Source organism: Canis lupus, chromosome 37 (assembly GCF_003254725.2).
Source record: "Canis lupus dingo isolate Sandy chromosome 37, ASM325472v2, whole genome shotgun sequence".
Lineage (NCBI taxonomy): Eukaryota > Metazoa > Chordata > Mammalia > Carnivora > Canidae > Canis > Canis lupus.
In genome coordinates, this window is record NC_064279.1 from 25,341,774 (window position 1) to 25,360,752 (window position 18,979).

Below are 18,979 nucleotides of genomic sequence, written 5' to 3' on the forward strand. Positions count from 1 at the left end.
GGCGGTTAAGGCAGAAGGAACCTTTGCCGACACTTGGAGAGGGAAAGAGGGTGGGCTATCTGGAGAATCTGGCATAGTTGGCACGGCGGGATTGCAGGGGCTCATGTCAAGCAGAGCGTCAAGCTGTTGGGGACAGGAATGGAAAGGTGGGCAGAAAACCAACCACACGGGGCCTTTTGTGCTGTGCCTAGGAGTTTGGATTTGGCCAGGAAGTGACGGAGAGCTGTTACAGAGTTTTAAGCAGTGCAGCAGCAGGACCTGGTTTGCTTGGGGCCTTCCAGCAGCCAGTGCGGAGGCTGCATAGACACAAGAGGTATTGCAGTATTTGTGCGATCGATGAAGCTGGAATGAGATTCCCCCAGCAACTCTGGCTCAGGCTTGGCTCCTCCCCAAACCCCATGCACATCTCCCCACCCCTAGGGCCATCGGCTTCCCCTGTGGTATCCTCCTCTTCATCCTCACCAAGCGGGAAGTGGACAAGGACCGTTTGAAGCAGATGAAGGCTCGGCAGAACATGCGGGCATCCAACACGGGCGAGTATGAGAGCCAGAGATTCAGGGCCTCCTCCCAGCATGCCCCATCTCCTGAAGCTGGGCGGGGAGTGCAGGCCTGAGGAACACTGCAGCCCTTCCCTAGACTGTTGACTGTGGCCTCCAGACTGTGAAGCCCTTTGGGTTTGGCCGGATTCTGGTCCTTGCCTGTGAGGTCCACCAGAGGGCGCATGAAGCCCAGGCTGCTGCCGGCCCCTGCCCTGCCCTGCCCCTTCCCAGAAGCCAGCCAAAGGCAAATAAAGTCATCGAGTGTTTCAAGCAGAAAGGAACCAGGAGTGGGCTTGTGCATCCCTTGGGACGGGAGGGGCAGAGGGAGGGGTTGGTTACTCACGTGTGCTCCCTCTCACAGAAGCCCTCAGTGTTCCTGGCTGGATGGTTGGGGAGACTACAGAGACTTAAGTACAACAGGCCTAGGCTCAGGCCCTGGGGACCAAGCCTTCAGAGCTGCTGGCCAGGAGGGTGGGGTCCCACTGAGCCTCTAACAAAAAATAAAGAGAACCTGAAAAAGGACATTCAGAGTGTGAGGGGGAGAAAGCAGGACTCCTCTTGGTCCGGTCCAAGTGACTTAGCCCCTCGGGGCCTCAGTTTCCTTGGTTGTCACAGGGATTGAACTAGTGATTTCTAAGACATGGGTTCTAAAACTTGAACCTGTGGTCCATCTCCCCCGCCCCCCTACGGGCGAAATTGTGTGTACACATACAGCTCTGTGGGGAGGAGAGTTCATAGCTCTCCTGGGCTTTTGTAAAGGGTCCGTGAGATGCCACTGCTCTGACCAGTCCCTGCCAGACCCAGTTTTGCAAGGTTGAACCTGTACCAGAGTATTGCATGCATTACAGGAAGCACTGGGGCAAAACATATTCGGTTATCTTAGAAAAAGCCGAAGACGCCAAGCCAGAATGCAGAGGTGGGAAGCGGATGCTCTGGGCAGAGCCAGACCAGCACTCCCAAAGCTCACACCTTAAAAGAAACCAGAGCCAAACAGTGCTTTAACTTCTAAACATAAAACTTTATTACACTTCTAGATATGTCCTTTTGTGTGATATATTTAGGACCAAGTAGTTAAGAGAAGTCCTAATTACACCCTCGGGCTGATTTGGTTTCCACCCCCACAACAGTGACTCTTGTTCCCCCTTCCCCGCTTGAGGCACTTGGTGTCACAAAGAAAGAGGCAGGTTTAAGGCTCAAGTCTAAAATCCCCCAGCACAAACTTTGAGGGGAAATCTTTCGCTCAAGGTCCTCCCCAGGTTAATGTAAAGAAAGAACATAGAAGTTTCCATGGACATCACAGGAGGCTTTCATTTCCCTCATACCAGGTAGAGAACCCCCAGGGCATTTTCCCTGCCCCCACCCTGGCCTCTCTTTACCCTGGTTACTCCCTGGCCACACTTAGGATCCTACAAACCACCCCACCTCCTGACCTTCGCTCCTCACCTTCTGCTGAGCAACCTGGGCAACAAGAAGCAAGAGGTGTCTGATGAGAGATCTCAGAAGCACCCAGGGAGGCCCCAGGCAGCTTTGGAGAATGGGGACCAGACAGCTGCCAACACGGCCTGTCCTCTCTACCACCAGAAGCCATGAGAAGCCCAGGGTAGATGCTGCTTTTTATTGCCCCCTGTGCTTGACTTTGCTGACTCTCCTCTTCCTCCCCCACTCCAAACAAACAGCACATACATGCCATCAAAAGAAGAGGGATTGAAGCAGGGGAGACCCATGGGCACAGATCTTGTCTATCTTTGTAAGCTGGAAGGTGCCAAGGGTTGTCAAAGGAGTACAGGACAGTGGCCTAGGAGCACAGGAGGCTAGGGACAGAGCTCTCTGGCTTTGTTGGGGGTTGAGGGCAGAAATAGCTCTGGCTATTATGTAGAGCCCAGAAGCCTAAGGCAGAGGTGGGAGGGGACACCTCAGCACCTCAAAGTCACTTCTACCTCTCATATTCCTTTTTGGCTATAGAATAGGCTCTCCTTGTCCCTCCCTGCAACCCCAGCTGCTAAGAAGAGTTTGGTGCCAGGTAGCAGGTAGGCAGCCAGCCCATCTTCTGCCTCGTTCTCACTGAGTCTGCTGAAGGCAAGAGTTAGTCCCCAGTTCCTCCAGCCCGCCCAGGACCTGCACATCCGCCGCCAGAGAGGCCACCCATCCCAAGGCAGAAAAGAAACTGGGCATGTTACTGGAGGAGAAGGAAAGGGATCTGGGATCCAGACTCGGGTCACAGGGCCCAGCCCTCTAGGGAAGGGAGAGCCTGCGGTGGGGCGGAACACGGTGCTCCTTAATTGCGATCCCCAACCAGCTGCAGCACAAAGGTGAAAATGTAGATGATGTCAGTGTAGATCTGCAGAGCGCCAGTGATGTAGTCCTCTGGGCTGATGGTGTGCTTCCGGTTACCCAGGACCAGCTGCGTGTCATAAGCCAGGAACTGTAGGAACAGGGAAGGCACGAGTGAGGACCCAGGGCGGCTCAGTGGCCAGAGCCTCCTTCTGGTTCTCCTTTGCCTGAGCAGATCTGTCCTGGGAGGCTCTGGGCCATGCAGTGTGCTTAGAGACACATGAACGAACAGCAGGACACATGGTCTCTACCCTCTAGCGGTTCAGTCTAGAAAGGGAGAGAGACACCCTCATCTGTAACACGGCCTGCTGGGTGTGTTCTATAGCTGGCGGGTGAACAAGAGGTGGCAAGAATGCCCAGAAAATCTGTCACCTCTTGACAGTGGGGACGGGGAAGGGTAGCTGTGGCCCCACTCCCTGCCTCCCAAGCAGCCTAAATTTAGGCTTCATCCATCTAGTTGCTCCTCCTCCAGCCCTTCAGCTCCCCTCCCTAGAGCGAACAGGGCCTTACTCACCAACGTGAAGCAGATGGCCCCCAGAGCAGCATACACCATGTGAAGCCAGTAAATCTGGAGAGATGGGACAGGCATGGGGTTAGAAATCCTAGCAAAGCATGGACCCAGGCAGTCCCTCAGGACCAGCTGCCCCTGGAATTCTGGCGTCTGAGTAGGGAGACCCAGGAGGCTAGCTACACGAAAGGACTACTGCCTCTTAGATCCTGGAAGCAGTTAGGAGTGGTAACACATTTGGGATGCCTGGGGCACAGTTGGTGGAGCATGCGACTCTTGATCTCGGGGTTGAGTTCAAGATCCACATGGGGTATAGAGATTGGTTTTTAAAAAAAAGAATAGCAACAAATCTGGACAGAGGAAACAGAGGCCATCCTCCAGTGGTCATATGAAACCAATCTCCAAAGTCAGGGTATAGAACTGTCCACTGTCCTTCTGGAAAAAAAGCAGGTGGTTGAGTTGTAGCTCTTGCCAGGGACAGAGCCAGGCAGGTACTGGTTAAAGAGCCCTGTCACTCCCCCCGGTCACAGCACTCAGTCATGTTTCCTTCAGCCCAGCCTGGGAAGGAAGCCCCCTAACCACCCTAAGGACTGTCAGAATCATGGAGCCCCCCAGGGCAGCCTGCTCACAGAAGGACAGGGCCAGCCCTGGTCCAGTAGACAGGTGGCCCTCCCAGCACTGTGCTCCCCTCTTCATGGGTCCCCTCCATCCAAGCCCATCTTCTCAGGCAGCCCATCTGCCTTGCCCAGCTCCCTTCTAGAACCTAACCTCAGCTGTGGGGCAGATCTCATCCACTACTTCGCATGGGAGTTGTGATGCCGAGCAGGGCTTCAGGTTCTACGGCTCTCAAGGCTTTCTGTCTCCAAACAGAGATTACCTGAGCCCCAAGAACGGCGCCCGTGTTGGCACCTTTGCTAGCCAGTTGAGAGCTTCCAGAAGTCAGAGCCTGCCCAGAGGCCAGGGCAGGGCCTCCTATAACACTTTATATGGAAGCCTTTATATATCAGCTGACCCCAGCTCTTCCCAGACACTCACATATTTGAAGGACAGCACAATGGCAGTGACAATCCCTGTCACCATCAGCACAATGCCCAGGACACAGAAGAGGCCTGTGCATGAAGTGAAGTCCACCTGCCAGGAAGGGAGACGAGGCAGCTGTCAGATAAGTGTCGCAACCACTGCCCTGGCTCCCCAACCAGGGAGTCCCAGTGCTGCCTCCTAGCAGGCATGGGACTCACCATGCCACTCTGAGGACAGACACCAGAAAGAGTTTTGTAGGTGCAGACAGGAGGGGGAGGGGACTAGGGTCTCTAAGGGAAATCTCTGGTGTAGAGGGGTCTGGGCCTTCGCAAGCCTGCTGAAGTGCCAAACCTGGAGGGCCAGGTTTATATAAGAAAGGGATATGATGTGGCCAGGGAAGGCCCCCCCACCCCATACCCTCACCTTGGTCTGGAAGCAGAAGATGGTGACCGAAATGGACACCACAGCAGTGATGATCATGGCGATGATGACAGCTTTGGTTTCATACACACTGAGGGAAAGGGGTCCAGAGAGGCCAGAGACATAAGTCATGTAGGAATGACTTCCAAACAGTTGCTTCTAGAAGGATCCTGCCCAGCATCCCCCACCCCCTGCAGATGACTGCCAGCCCAGGGACACCCCCAGTCCCCCATAATAGACACTTCACAAGAGTGTGGTAGTTTGCCCCTGAACATACCTGGAAATGGTGCCGGTCATGAAGCCCATGGCAAGAGTCTGAGGGAAAGACAGAGACAAGAGCGGAACACATAAGAAAGGCAGCCTTGGGGATCCCTGGGTGGCGCAGCGGTTTAGCGCCTGCCTCTGGCCCAGGGCGCGATCCTGGAGACCCGGGATCGAATCCCACGTCAGGCTCCCGGTGCATGGAGCCTGCTTCTCCCTCTGCCTGTGTCTCTGCCTCTCTCTCTCTCTCTGTGACTGACTAAATAAATAAATAAAATAAATAAATAAATAAATAAATAAATAAATAAATAAATAAATGGCAGCCTTGGAGGCGTGGCGGTGGGGGACTGCCAGGGCAGTGGCCAGAGGAGCCCCAGGGCTTGGGTGGGTCAGGTTAGGGTGCAGAGGAAGCCACAGGCCACTTCCACAATTGTGTCCCCAGCCCTTCCCTGGGGTCAACCCTCCCTCGCCCCTTCTAGACTTACAAAGAGGGTCAGCAGGATGATGTTCCATGGGAATCGGCGTCTGGAGGGAAAGAGACCGTGATTAAGTGACTGGGGCCAGCTTGGTATCAGACTCCTTTAGCAGAAGGAAGTTCTTGGCTCAGGCGCTTAGAGAATTAGGCCCTTACTGGGGGAGGGGAGGCTGGCGTGGCCTTTGGTACCTGCCCAGGTGTTCTCTGCAGGCACATCATGGGCCACTGGGACAGACCTGGATCCATCTGCAGCTCTTACGCTGCCTGCCTGAGCCTTGGGTTCTTCCTATTTGCTAAACAGTTAAACTCTTACATACCTTGCAGACGTACCGTAAAAGTAACAGCCACATAGCTGAATAGATCCCACACAGGCAGGAGACCTTGAACACACCTGAATTCCAGCTGTGCCCACCACCATTCAGCTGCTAGAGGGGGACCCCCTTCTTCCCCAGACACTTGGCCCTCCCCCCTCGCCCCCCATCATCCCTTCTCATTGTCTGTCTGGGACTCACCTGGGTCCCTGGCAGCAGGCGAGGGTCAGATAGGTGGCCAGGAATACAGCACTGGAAGAAATGGATGAGGAAGTAGTCTATGGGCCCAGCACACCCCTTGGCCCCCTCCGGGCCCCATCTGGCAGCACTCACCGGGCCGGCAGGTGGCAGACCCACAGAACCGTCTGGAAGTCTGAGGGGAAGCTACCCAGGACAAAATTACCCAGCCAAGGACACTGAGAACCTCTGAGAGGTTTGGGGTTTGGCCAGGAAGGAGACTGAAGGAGACTATGGAAGACGGACTAAGAGAACCTGGGGACCATTTGGCAGTATGCGTGTTGCCACCCACACCCCACCCCTGCTCTCGGGAGTTCTGTGGTGCTGGTACCCCTCCCCCGGTCACTCCACACACCCATACTTCCCAGCACAGCTTGGTGGGCCCCTCTCAAAAAGTACTTTGATCCCTGCCTGGAGAGAAGCTGGTCAATGATCCCCCCTCATCTCCTTGTCCCCCTCCCCTAACACACACACACACACACACACACACAGGGACAGGAGCAGAGACTCACTAGGACACATAGTAGACAAACAGGTTTCTCCTCACAAAATCACCGACTGGCTTCCTGTGGAACAGGGGAGGGTAGAAGGGGAGGAGTCACACACTGGCTTGGCCCCCTCCCTGCCCAGTCCATCCAACACAGGACCCACCCCCACCCACGCTCCCCACTGGGAAGACTGGGACAGAGTCCTCAGACTCACACGAAGGTAAAGATAGCGATGATGGCCACCGTGATGAGCAGCTGGATAGAGATGATGGAGTAAACCTGGAACGCGAGTCAGGGGAGGGGCAGCCCGGTCACCATCACGCCCATCTCCCCAGGAAGAAGGCAGCACCCCCCCACAACTCAGGAGCCCAAAAGACCACCTTTTACTGGTGGGGAGGGGGCTCTCTTCCTTAATTCCGAAGGCTGTACTCTTACTTCATTTCCACCCGAGAGCCCTCCCCTGCTGCAGCCCGTCCCGAAGGTCACCCGCAAGCGAGGAGTCTGGCTCAGACACTGTCCACACCCTCAGGGCTGACCATCCCCCTCCAGCTGCCCCCTGACATTGCCCCTGCTTGTCCCACGTCTCGCCTGGGTTCCCTCCCTACTCCCCCTGCCTCACTGCACTAGCAGCCACGGCCTCCAGCTCATCCAGCACTTGCGTGGGACATTTGGCGGGTATCTGCGTACTCAGAGCAGGGCGCTGAGAGATGGGAGATGGCAGGGAGGAAGGCTATACAAAAGCAGGATCGTTCTGCCTTCGGGTTGCTTCAGGTCTCAAAGGAGAAAGAAGTTTGCAGAGGCCAGAACACTTTGGCAGAGCCCATCTAGATTTTCCCAGATTGAATGTGTCCCCTGCCACAAGGTCATGGTGGAGAGGAGTGAGAGGGAACATAGGTCAGAGGAGCTGGGGGCCCCTCTGAGGGCAGGGCAGAGCTGGAGAGAATTCAGAAGGTGGCAACAGATCTCCATAGGAATGAGCACCCCGGGGCTCACGGTGCCTGGCCACCCACCCCATTCCCACAGCCAAGGGGCCTGGTTACGGTGGCCTCCGGGCCCATATCTCACCTTTCGGATGAAGGTGTGCCGGACTTTCCTGTCATCCCATTCTCCAGGCCCGAAGCTTTCACTCACTGCTCTCTCTTCCCCATCATAGCCCTGGCCTGGGCCTGGGGACAAATCACATATGACCAACGGAGGCCTGGGACTTGTGGCCTCAATCCCGAAGCCTGCATGACATTATCTCAGAGCCTCCGGTATCTCCAGCCAAAAGACAGGTGCCATAACTCAGGACCTGCTCATCCAGCCAGATCCTCTAGATGCCCTCTGAGTGACCCAGTGCTGGCCTGGGCACCATATGGGGCCATGTGTCCCTGTCACGAAGGGGCTTAGGTGTGCACCAGTCCATCAGTGCGCATCCGCTGAGAGCTCCTTGGGTGAGGGTGTCTAGCCCACACCTGGATGCTCTGGGGCGTGAACACACGTGGTCCCTGCCAGCTAGGAGTCACGACCTAGTGAGGAAGCCAGGCAGGGGCATGGCTTGGAGTAGCAGCCAGAGGAGCTGGCAGGGTCAGGACAGGGACATGATGGATGGAAGGAAGAAAAGGAAGGTAGAAACACAGTGCTTATGTGTGGAGGGTGGAGAACAGATTGAGGGCCGTGATCTCCATCCAGCAAACACGAGTGCTCAGGGATGGCAGGGCTCTGCGTGCCGAGGACAAGGCGTGACTGTGAACGTGACTGACGTGCCAACATTCCCACCGGAACACGTATGAACACGTATGGGCAGCTAAAAACCAGCCACGCTCCAGCATTTCAGAGGCTGCAGGGCTCAGAACATTCCATCAGTGCCTCCTTGGGAACTGCTTTCAGAATCCACACATGAGCCATTCAAGAAAAGTCCCTGCCTCTAACCTGGAATTTCTGACCGACAGAGCATTTACCTGCCATGACTTTTATCAAACATCCAAATGACTTCCGGATATTTGCAAACCTCAGCCATTACCTTAACAAAGGAGGGCCTGTCAGCACTGAGAATATTTATTTTTATTTATTTATTTTTAAGATTTTTGTTTTATTTATTCATGAGAGACACACACACAGAGAGAGAGAGAGAGAGAGGCAGAGACACAGGCAGAGGGAGAAGCAGGCTCCATGCAGGGAGCCCGATGTGGGACTCGATCCTGGGTCTCCAGGATCAGGCCCTGGACTGAAGGCGGCACTAAATCGCTGAGCCACCAGGGCTGTCCAGCACTGAGAATATTAAAAAAAAAAAAAAAAAAAAAATAGGCTTCAGGTTCCAAAGGCAGTTCCAAAGAGAGGAGTCTGGGAACAGAGGTGGCAACTGTCTAGTTAGGACATGGAAGTGGCCTCCTAAGGTAGTGTCTCTCAAGTAACTGGTCACTTCACCCTGCCACTTTGCCATGAACTGTGTTAAGTTCTGGTGTGTAATATGGACTCAGTCTCCTTCCTGAATAAGGAGGCTAGCAGGCAGCCTGGGAGGAGGGGCTAGGTGCTGAGGAGGCAGGTGGGGAGGTAGCAGGTGGCCCAATGGGGGGGCAGGTGGGGAGGTAGCAGGTGGCCCAGTGGGGGGGGTCCTAGGTGCTGAGGGGGTAGGTGGGGAGGTAGTAGGTGGCCCAGTGGGAGGTGCTAGGTTCTGAGGGGCAGGTGGGGAGGTAGCAGGTGGCCCAGTGGGGGGATCCTAGGTGCTGAGGAGGGCAGGTAAGGAGGTAGCGGTCAGGAGTCCTAGGTGCAGAGAAGGCAGGTGGGGAGGTAACAAAGACAGGGAAACAGAAGGAGAGCTCTAAAGGAGGTGAAAAAAAGGGATGAAACAGGAAGCTGAGATGGAAGGAAAAGAAGTGGCTCATGTGGTACAAGTGCCACCATGTCCCCCTCCCCCGCCCCCCCGCCACTGACACCCTTCAGGGACTCACCATAGTGCATGGGCATCGGGTGGATGGGGGGCACAGGCTGTGGGTAGCCAGCAGGGTGGCCGTAGCCAGGCTGTGGGTAGGCAGGGTAGGCAGGGTAGCCACCGGGCAGGACGGAGGGCTGCCCGTAGCCCCCCTGGGGCGGAGAGCCAGGGTACAGGGGATTGCGGTCCTCATATGGAGGGGGCGCGCTGGGGTGGGACATGGCTGCTCAAGGCCTGAGGGGAGACCCCGCTGCTGGCACCTGAAACGGAGAGAAGAGTAATCAGGGGTGCCCAGACTTGGCTCAGCAGGCCCCGTCCACGCTGCTCCGTGGAGAGGGGACCCTCGTATCTCCTCCCTTCATCATGAGGCCAGCATGTCATCCCGTGCCCACAGGCCCTCCCCATCCCCACAGTGCTGCCTGCCCCACCAGCTCAGCCCCTGCCCCCCTTCCCGTGCAGCTTCGCGCCCGGGGAAAGCAGAAGGCCGGGGTTGTGTGGGAGCCCAGAGCCGTCACTGGGCACAGGGGAATGGGGGTGAGAGATGGGGGACGGGGCCTGGGAACCCCCCCGGGCCCATTTAAGAAAAGCTTCCAGTGACCCAGGAAGAAGCCGGGTGGCCCCAGCCAAGCCGTGGGGTGAGTCACAAGGCCAGCTGGGACCCATGGAAGGGGTCACCCAGCCCCCAGGGCAGCTGGCAGGAGCCGCAGGCCTGAAAGGCAGAGCTGGGGAGGAGCCAAGGCTCAGCGTGGAGCGGGAGGGGGTGGAGGACAACAAGCTAGCCCCAGGCCGAGTGGCAGCGGGCCCCTGGCCAGCAGCTGAGTCAGGGGACGCCTGAGAGGCCTGGGCCAGGAGGTGCCCTCGGCTGGCCACCCGGGGCTGGGAAGCTGTACAAAAGGGCAGGCCAGGGACAGGACTTTCTGGTTCCTTCGAATAATAACTAAGGCGCATCCGATGGGTGTGGAGCAGCCTCGCTGGGGAGTGGATGGTGTGTGCAGGGCCCTGAAGCTCTTTTGAAGGGACAGACACATGTTTGACCCCTGGGGCCTCTGGTATCCCCATGTTCCCCAGCAGGGGCCATGGCTCGTGGGGAGGAGAGAGCGCCAAGGAGTCATGCCACCAGGTCCAGCCTGTACCTTCTGTGTATCAGGAAGGGGAGGGCTGAGGAACGAGGAGGAGGAAACCCCAAAAACAGCTCAAAGGGACCCTCAGGTGGTGTGGCTCCAAATGCTCCATTCAGATAAGGGAATTGAGGCACAGAACAGTGCAGTGCCTCATGACCCCCCAAGGTTACAGAACTAGCAGGTGAAAGCACAACCAGAATTGAGGCCTTTAGGGTCCTAGGTACACTGTGTGTTATGTTGTGCTCTTTAATTTTTATTTTTATTTTGTTTTACTTAATTGACAGAGAGAGCGAGCCAGGGAGCACAGCAGGGAGCCTGATGCAGGGCTGGATCCCAGGACCCTGGGACCATGGCCCGAGCCAAAGGCAGACACTTAACCCACTGAGCCACCCAGGCACCCCTATACTGTGTTCTTGATGCCTCTCAGGCCCCACAACTGTCCTCCAGGCCTGGTGTTCCCCTGAGGCGGCAAAGATGGGGGCTTGGAAAAGCTAAGGAGGCCCCAGAAAGGCCTATGTCCTTGGTAAAGAGGGGCCTTGACAGGGCCATGACCTCGTCCTGTAGCATCTCCCAAGGGGCAGACCTTCGGGCCCCAAAGGGAGGAAGCACCCCCAGATCCAGGCAGCCAGACACCCTCCGAACATCTGCCCGAAGGGAGAACCAGCTTCTCTTTTTAGGGTACCCCACGGAGTCTAGGGAGCAGACAGGGGGCTATCTTATCTCTTCTCTCTTAAGAGAAGTGGGGGAGTTCCGAGAGGAAGGTGGGAGGGAGCGGCAGCGGGGAGGCATGGAGTACCAGGCCAGGCCTCTAACTGGGTTACTTTGAGGAAAGTAGACAGACCAGCACGGCAAGGATGTGTCAGGTTAGAAATAAGAAAGACCTTTCTAGCAGTGAAGGTGGGACACAGCGACCCGAGGCGCCCACAGCAGGCTTGCGGTGTGGCCTGCACGGTGGAGCAGAGCCCGCCGAGGGGCTGAGGACCAAAAGAGAGCAGGCGAAGACCAAACACTGAGTGTTGGGAGTTTCAGAAACAGATATACTAACTGCTCTAGGAATGTTCTGGTCTCACGTAAGGGTAGAGAAATAAGCATAAATAGTTGTAATATGGAAATTTCTGTAGATGTTTGAAAAGGAAGAAATGCAAGCTGGCTCCCCTCCCCTGAGGCAATTGGCTCCTTCTCCCTCCACCCTATCTCCCGCCCCTCTCCAGGAGCACCCCCGCCTCCCCCCACACACACCGGGTCTAACTCCACCAAGAGAATGAATGACCTCCTGTTTGTTGGAAGAGGTACAAACAGGTCACTTAGGGAACAAGGCTGCCAGTCATTTTATGGCCATCTCAGCCCGGGGCCCTGTGATACTCACCCACCTGGCTGGTGGCACACAGGTGAACTGGCTACACATGACCCAGGAGACGGGCAGGGAAGGCCCTGTGGTTGGAAGCCCCAGCTGGGCCACCACACGGTGATGTCACCAGGCCCTGGCCCTGTCTCCTGCTCAGGGTGTACCTCTGTAAAATGAGGTGTTATGGGCCAAATGATCTGTGAGCTCATTTCTAGCTCGAGCAGACTGAATTATCTGAGCCACCCAGCTACGTGGGGCTTGCCCTTTGCCCAGCCAGCAGCTGGCTCTCCCTCCTTCCTCTAAGCCAAGCCAGGCAAACAGGTCCCTTCCCAGACCACAAGGGCTGGGGCCCCAGTGGTGAATCACTGAGAGGAGGGTCAGCCTTGGATGGGCCACCAGGACTCCAGGGGCCCCCTCCAGCTCAGAAGGCTGTTGACTCACAAGGACTCCCTCTGACTATTCTGGTTTCAGAGGAATTCACCAGTAAACCTGCTTGCTGAGGACACAGCAGGTCACAGTCCAGTTCTCCAAGGGCTTAGCCACCAGCCCTCGCTCCCCAGAGACTGGCACTGGACCACTTCACCTCGCACTGCCTCCATTTCTCCACCTGGAAAATGGGTTTAACACTATAATAGTACCCTCCAGAGAACTGTAAAAATATGCACGAGGCCCTTAGAAGGGTACCTGACCCCCGATAAAAACCGTAAACGGTGGCTATTTTTAGTGATTATTTTTATTAATCCTTACAGTATCCTTACAGTAGTCCAACACAGTGGGTAAGTGTTATCCCTATTTACAAACGAAGAAAAGAAAAGCCACTGTCCCAAGGTTACTTAGCTAGGGTGTGATGAAGTCAACCCCCGAGCTCCAAGACTCCAGAGCCCATGCTCTCATCCCACATTCGGCCCCCGTCCGTCTATCTAAGCCTCTCGCCACTTGTCACGGCTACCCATCTAAGACTCTAACAACAGAAGGCTTACATAGCAAGTGGACACTGGGCCATTCAGCGCCCTCTCTGTCCCTCCCAACCCAACCCCATTTCCAGACAACTGGCAACAGGTGAAAAGGGTCGTCAGAGATAGAGATTCTTAACTGCCAGAGCCGAAAGCAAACCCACTCATCGAAGGTGAGCCAACCCCTTCACTTTACCAACCAGACAGGGAAGTACACTGACCTATCTGCGGTCGTGGAGCTGGGCCTAGGGCTCTCTGAGGTAGAGTAATAGGAAAAGGACAGATAGTGTTCAGGTGAGTCGGGGGAGTAGCTAAGTTCAGCCACAAGCCCCTCTGAGCAGGGCCCGGCGGGGCAGGAGCCTCGTGGGGCAGGAGCCTCCAGCCCAGGGCTGCCAGCGCCAGGCCTGCCCCCTGCCTGCTGCCCAACCTATACGAGGGCCCCGGCCACCTCCATGCCATCAAGGCCTCAGCTAAGGATGAAGGGCTGGCCTCTGCCTACATAGTAGGGAAAGGGGGAAGTGGTCAATATTTACTTTCATAGCTATGACTAAGGGTAGGAGCTGGAGAACGGGAAGTCCAAAGGGAAGGAGGGGAAAGAGGAGAGAGACAATCCAGAGGGGGGTGGGGGGGATGACTGGTGCCCAAAGCCTAGAAACCAGGAATCAGGTCGTCTGGGTTCTGCTAGGAGCTGGTGGAGGAGCTCAGTCTCCAGGGACTAAAAGGAACCAGAATCTTCCTAAAACACAGTAGGCCTTCACTTTCTCCTAAACGCACTCTACAACAGGAAGCAAGGCTGTTCCACTTGTGAGCAGCCTGCCTGAATCATTAGAACATTCCTCCTCACCACGCCTGTCATCAAGACATCCTAACTCTCCCTCCTCCTTGCCATGTTACAGATCTAAGTTTGCGCCACCCCCATCCTCATGACCCCAATCCTCCCCATCAGGAGGGTGCCAGAAGCTCTCCTTTCTCCTCCAGACCCAGCATTCGGGCAGCAGAGTGGGTGGGCTCAGACGCAGGTTTTCAGATTCAGCCCTGGGGAAGCGTCTCCCTCCGCTGGAGCCATCTCAGTGCGGCCACCATACCCCTGCCAGCTGAGGTCACGCTCCCCTGGGGGCACCTGAAGGGTTAAGGCTCTGGAATCCACAGAGAAGGGTAGTGCAGCAAGAGGGTGAGGGTGTGTGTGTGTGTGTGTGTGTGTGTGTCTGTTGGAGGGAGGGGCGGAAAGGAACAGCTGACTGGTCCAGGCAGCCTGCCCTCCTCTCTGCCAGGAACGGATGCCCAGAGCCAGAATGGAAAGAATAGCTCAGAGCATGCATCTCAGGAAACCCCACCCAGCAGGCCCAGGAGCACAGCCCCTGGGCTCTCAGGACAGTCTCCTTCCCTCCCTTTTCCTTTACCTACCCCCCTACTCCCCTAGCTCTCCCCCACCCCCAAGAACTCCCCTCCCGTCCCCACCCCAGCTCTGAGCCACCAGGGCAGAGGAGTAAAAAGATACACCCAGGAGTGTCTGGGCAAGTCACCAGGCCTGCTGCACACGGGCACACGGACGAAGAGGCCCAGAATCAACTTATCCTTCTGTCTGCCGGGCTTCTGGGAATAACAGGATGACTCGGAGGGGATCTAAATCTAAAACCTGAAATGTAAGAGCTGGCGTGGCCTTTAGGAATCATCTGGTTGTCTGACAGACAAGAAACCCCAACGCCAGTAAAGTTCCCGCCCAGCCCATGAAAGGCCCTCTCAGTCATGGGGTTTAGAACTTCCATTCCCAGCCCTGCCCAATGTCCGAGAACCCAGTAACGGACGCAAGCACACGCACAGCTGAGGCGGAGCCAGGATAGGTCACACTGCCCCCCCAACCCCCCACACCCATCCTCTGTGCCCTCCTGCTCAGAAATAGATAAGAAGACTGCCAACCCACGACTTCCCTCCTGGCCTCCGGTCTCAAGCCAGGGTGGCCTCTCTCCCATCCGAGGTGGAGAAGGGTTGGGGAGACACCCTGGAGAGCAGGGGAGGACCCAGGCCCCACAGCTCCATCACCCTTCAGTGGGAGGGAATGGAGTGTGTCACCAGTGCAGGCAAGCTCAGTGACCCCAGCCACGTTGCTGGTCCCAATGGCCTGGACATGCAGATAAGGAAGGAGGCTTCAGAAACACAGTCCCTAGCCCCCCTCCTCCTCTGCCTTTCATCTCCAGCATTTCCATCAGACTTCCAGGTCAGGAGGGAGGAGAGGCAGACGTAATGAGCCACCCACAGTGGAGAAGGGAGACTGACCTTTCCCTGCGGTGGGCAGGACGGGCAGGGAAGGGAGAGAACCTTCAGCAGTGAGTACTGGGTACCTGTTACTGGCTACTAAGGCAGGTCTGAGCCTGACAGCAGCCCTCTGATGAGGTGCGTATCCTTCTCCCCACTCTCCAGAGGAGAAAACTGAAATTCAGAGAAAAACAGATCTAAGGACCCACAGCGGGCAAACAGCAGAGATGTGTTTGAACCCAGATTTGATGTCTGATTTTCAAGTTCATGCCCCGTCCTTTTACACCTGCTGAGTGTAAGCCCCTGAGGCACCCCCACCAGCCCCCCTGCATGAACAGGCCAGCACCTGGGGTGGGCTGAGGCCATAAAGACCATCTCCTTGTAAACAGTCAGTCCATGCCAGAGCCCTGGGCTAGAAGGTAGGGAGTGGGGTTCTTGTCCTGGTCCGTTCTTGTCCCGGTCCTAACTCCACCGAGAGTCAGGGTGGGCCACTCCACATCCCCGGACTCACTTTTCTCCTCCATAACACAGGTACACTGAACCAAAAGGTCAAGTTCATTCCAACTCCAACAGCCTCTGATTCTGAAGGAGCAACCTAACAGAGCACAGCAGGTTTCAGGGCAAAACGACCTGCTTCCTAAAGGATCTACACTTGGGGTCACTACCAATGTAGAACATCTACGGAGGCAGAGGCACGTGGCATGTTCAGGGGATGGGAGTGACCCTCACACCCTCTCCTCCCAAACTGCCCTCATACTGCCCTCTGGAACCTACGGCCAAGCTTACCCCAGAGCCTGCAGAGAAACAATGGAACACTGTAGACAATAAAGAGGACCAGGGAGGAGGGAGGTCAAGAGACATGGGCTCCAGGTGGGCTCCAGTTCTAACCCTGCCAACCAGGCAAATGACCTCCCTTGGCCAAGTTTTCCCCCACCTCAGCCCCCATGGAGAAGAGAGGGAGGGACCCACTACCCAGAACCATGGAGCCAAGAGCTAAAATGACCCAGCCAGGCATTTCTGGGACTGCTCTAAAGAACACACCCCCAGGAGATGTTAATGGATGAGCTCTGAAACAGATAAGTCTGAAAAACAATCCATACCCCTTTTGGAAATTCCCAGGGCAAGAAGGCATACTCCGCCTCTGAGCCGTCCTGCAGTGAGCACAACTGTTCAACTCTGCTATAACCCACTTTCCCTCCAAACTTCCTTACGCCTGAAACATTTTTATCAGGGCACATCTAATTACTATCCTGTGGGATCCTGACCAGTCCACCTTTGTTTTACAGATCAGATCCAGCCCTGAGAATGATTCACGTCCTAACTCTTAAAGTCCCTGTGCTTAGAGCCAGCCCTCAGAGCAGTCACATGAAGGACGGGCAGGCCCCCTCACTCTGAGTCAGCTCAGTGCCACGGTCCCGCGAGGGCCCTTCCTGTCCTCTCCATCCACTGCCCACGCCCCCACCCCCACCCCCAAGACAGCCGCTATTATAATCTCCACGATGGGATTTACTGCCAAGCGCTGGGGCACATCTTCATAGCACAACTAGGAGACTGGCATCCCCGAACCTCACCTTTATGTAATGAGAAAAAATAGAGATCATTAAATACAAGGACTCATTTTTATCTTCCTCCCTGACCAGTGCACTGAGTACTCTCAGTACCTGGCGCTGTGGCCTGTGGAGTTCTGAACAGCTTCTTCAAAACAAGACCCAGGTTTTAGTCTAGAATCCCCGACCCTTAGGGTTGGAGGATTCCGGGTCAAGGCCATCCCCTCCACGGCATTCCCAACAGAATACTCAAGAAAGCCCACATCAGCGGTAACGGGATTGTTAGCAGAGGCCTTCTTCCCAGAGAGCTGTCTGCGCCTTCACTCTCCGGCCCTCCCCCGTCGGCCCTCCGAAGGCAGGAGTGTGTGTTCCTTCTCTGGGGCTTCTGCTCTTTCCGAAGGAGCCAGGGTGAGAAGTTCGAGGGGTGGAAGTGCTCTGAGGGAGACAGCTTCCAGCTGAGGCCCCGTTCCCATGGAAGGAGGCCGAGCTGAGATGGCTATTACCCCAACTCGTGATATGAAGCGCTCCCCACACTTATGGTGTAACCCATCATTACGTCTCTGACAGGCCCATTTTTACAAGTGAGGCCCTGAGGTCATAGCACCAGAAGACAGAGGAAGTCAGGGCCCTCGACACTGTGTGGTCCCATCACTTGCTCCTACGTTACAAACCAGGTCGCTGGTTAGGTCCCAAGCCTAGAGAGACAGGGACAGCAGGCAGGTGAAGAGGAAGTATGGCTCTGCCCCAGCCAAAGCAGCCCCCAGGCAGCACCTGGCTCCCCCTGCCACCACTGGCCAGGCCAAAGGCGCCAGCTTTGAAACCAAAGCTCTCACCAGTGAGATGAATATTTCAGAGCCCCAAGGAACTGGACACCCGGGGGACCTGCCATGACATCTGGCTCTGACCCTTTAGTTCCCAGGCCTACCTCCATTTATCCCACGTCCTAAGTGCCTCAGGTAGGAGGCCACCCCCTGGATACCACCCCGAGGCGCAGTGGGGCGAGGGGACGCACACCCCCAGAGGACAAGAGCTGATGCAGGGCCCAGGGATCAGCCTCGAGCCTCCCAGCAGCCCTGCCCTCCACTGGCTCCTGGCTCCGTCCCGCTCCACTTGTTTTCCCTTTCCCGAGTTCCTGTTGGGTTTTCATGATGACCCGGAGGCTGCGGTACTTCCTTGTCGCCTCTCTGGCCGGCGGGGGCCGGCGGCTGGAAGCAGGTGGGCTGAAGCGAAGTGCGGCGACGGGGTGACCATTCCCCATGCCCAGCGCGGTGGGCGGCCGTCCCTTCCACCCCGTGCCCTTCCACCTGTCCCCAGCCCCCCAGGCGCCGCGCCCCTCCCCTCCCCCCGCCGGCCCAGGCCCCGCGGCCCTCGCCCCGCGCCAGGAGGGGGTGCGCCGCCCCCAGACCCTGCGCGCGCGGGGCCCGGGCGCCACCGGACAAGGAAAACTTCCCGGGCGAGGGCCGCGGCGTCTCCTGCGGCGCCGCCTGCCGGGCCCCGGGCCGAGCCCTCCGAGAAAGTTCGGGGCGCCGCCCCAGCCCGGGGTCCGTCCCCGCCGGCCCGCGGCCCCCCACCCCGCCGGCCCCGCACCCCGGCTTGCCTGGCCGCTCCGACCGTGCGCTCCCTCCCGGCGCGGCTCGGCTCGCGGCTCGCGGCTCGCGGCTCCCGGCTCCCGGCCTGGCCCCGGCGCAGCGAGTCCCGCACGGAGCGCGCGGCCGGGCCTGGGCTGCGCTGGGCTGCGCTGGGCTGACCCGGGCCCGCGCCCCGCCCCCCGCCCCGCCGCGCCGGCCCTCGTGGGGCGGGGCCTCGGGGCGCCGCCAGGGGGCGCTGGCGGGGGAGGGGGGTCCCGCCCGGGGTCCCGGCTCCGCGCCCCCCGCGCCGCGCGCCTCCGGAGGCCGCGACCCCCGTCCCGTGCCCTCTGGTTTAAAAGCGACACGTGATGGTTGATGCAGACTTGGGAGACACAAAAACGCGGGAGGGGAGCCTCCTCCCCACGCCTCCCGACGCCTGCGGCCGGGCTTGCGCCGCGCCCTGCCTCGCCCCTGCAGCCCGGCCTCGCCCCTGGAGCCCGGCGCGCTGCGCGCTTGCTCGCGTTCCACCCAGCGCTGCACCACCAGCGTTTTTCTTGCCACTAGATCGTTCTTCAAAAGCGTAGTTTTAATGCCGCAGAGCGTTCTATCACGTTAGCCATGCTGATTTATTAAATCAATTTCCTACTGGAAGACATTTAAATGGTCTCCCATTTCTCATTATCGGCCATAA

The 18,979-nt window shown here is 57.2% G+C and overlaps 2 protein-coding genes across 6 annotated transcripts in view; one reads left to right on the plus strand and one right to left on the minus strand.

Moving 5' to 3' along the window:
- PNKD (PNKD metallo-beta-lactamase domain containing) overlaps window positions 1-18,979 on the plus strand; it is a 59,575-nt gene that overhangs the window by 1,852 nt on the left and 38,744 nt on the right. The window contains exon 3 of one of the 3 annotated variants that reach the window (XM_025441787.2): window positions 421-820. The exons of the other annotated variants lie outside the window; for them this stretch is intronic. Within the exon in view, the coding sequence (XP_025297572.1) occupies window positions 421-613 (193 nt within the window). The 3' untranslated portion in view covers window positions 614-820. Of the gene's footprint in view, window positions 1-420; window positions 821-18,979 lie in introns of those variants that run through there. 3 annotated transcript variants of the gene reach the window in all.
- TMBIM1 (transmembrane BAX inhibitor motif containing 1) lies at window positions 1,537-18,466 on the minus strand. Of its 3 annotated transcripts, none has more exons than XM_025441788.3 (12): window positions 18,318-18,466; window positions 9,521-9,761; window positions 7,656-7,756; window positions 6,805-6,869; window positions 6,615-6,668; window positions 6,067-6,117; window positions 5,565-5,604; window positions 5,096-5,133; window positions 4,822-4,909; window positions 4,414-4,509; window positions 3,385-3,438; window positions 1,537-2,961 (listed from the first exon to the last, which is right to left on the minus strand). In XM_025441788.3, exons 2-12 carry the CDS (start codon window positions 9,720-9,722, stop codon window positions 2,815-2,817), a joined length of 936 nt encoding a protein of 311 aa, XP_025297573.1. In that variant the 5' UTR covers window positions 9,723-9,761; window positions 18,318-18,466; the 3' UTR covers window positions 1,537-2,814. The 3 variants fall into 3 exon arrangements, with proteins under 3 accessions (XP_025297573.1, XP_035566814.1, XP_035566811.1); XM_035710921.2 differs by lacking the exon at window positions 18,318-18,466 and adding an exon at window positions 14,444-14,615; XM_035710918.2 differs by lacking the exon at window positions 18,318-18,466 and adding an exon at window positions 11,989-12,042.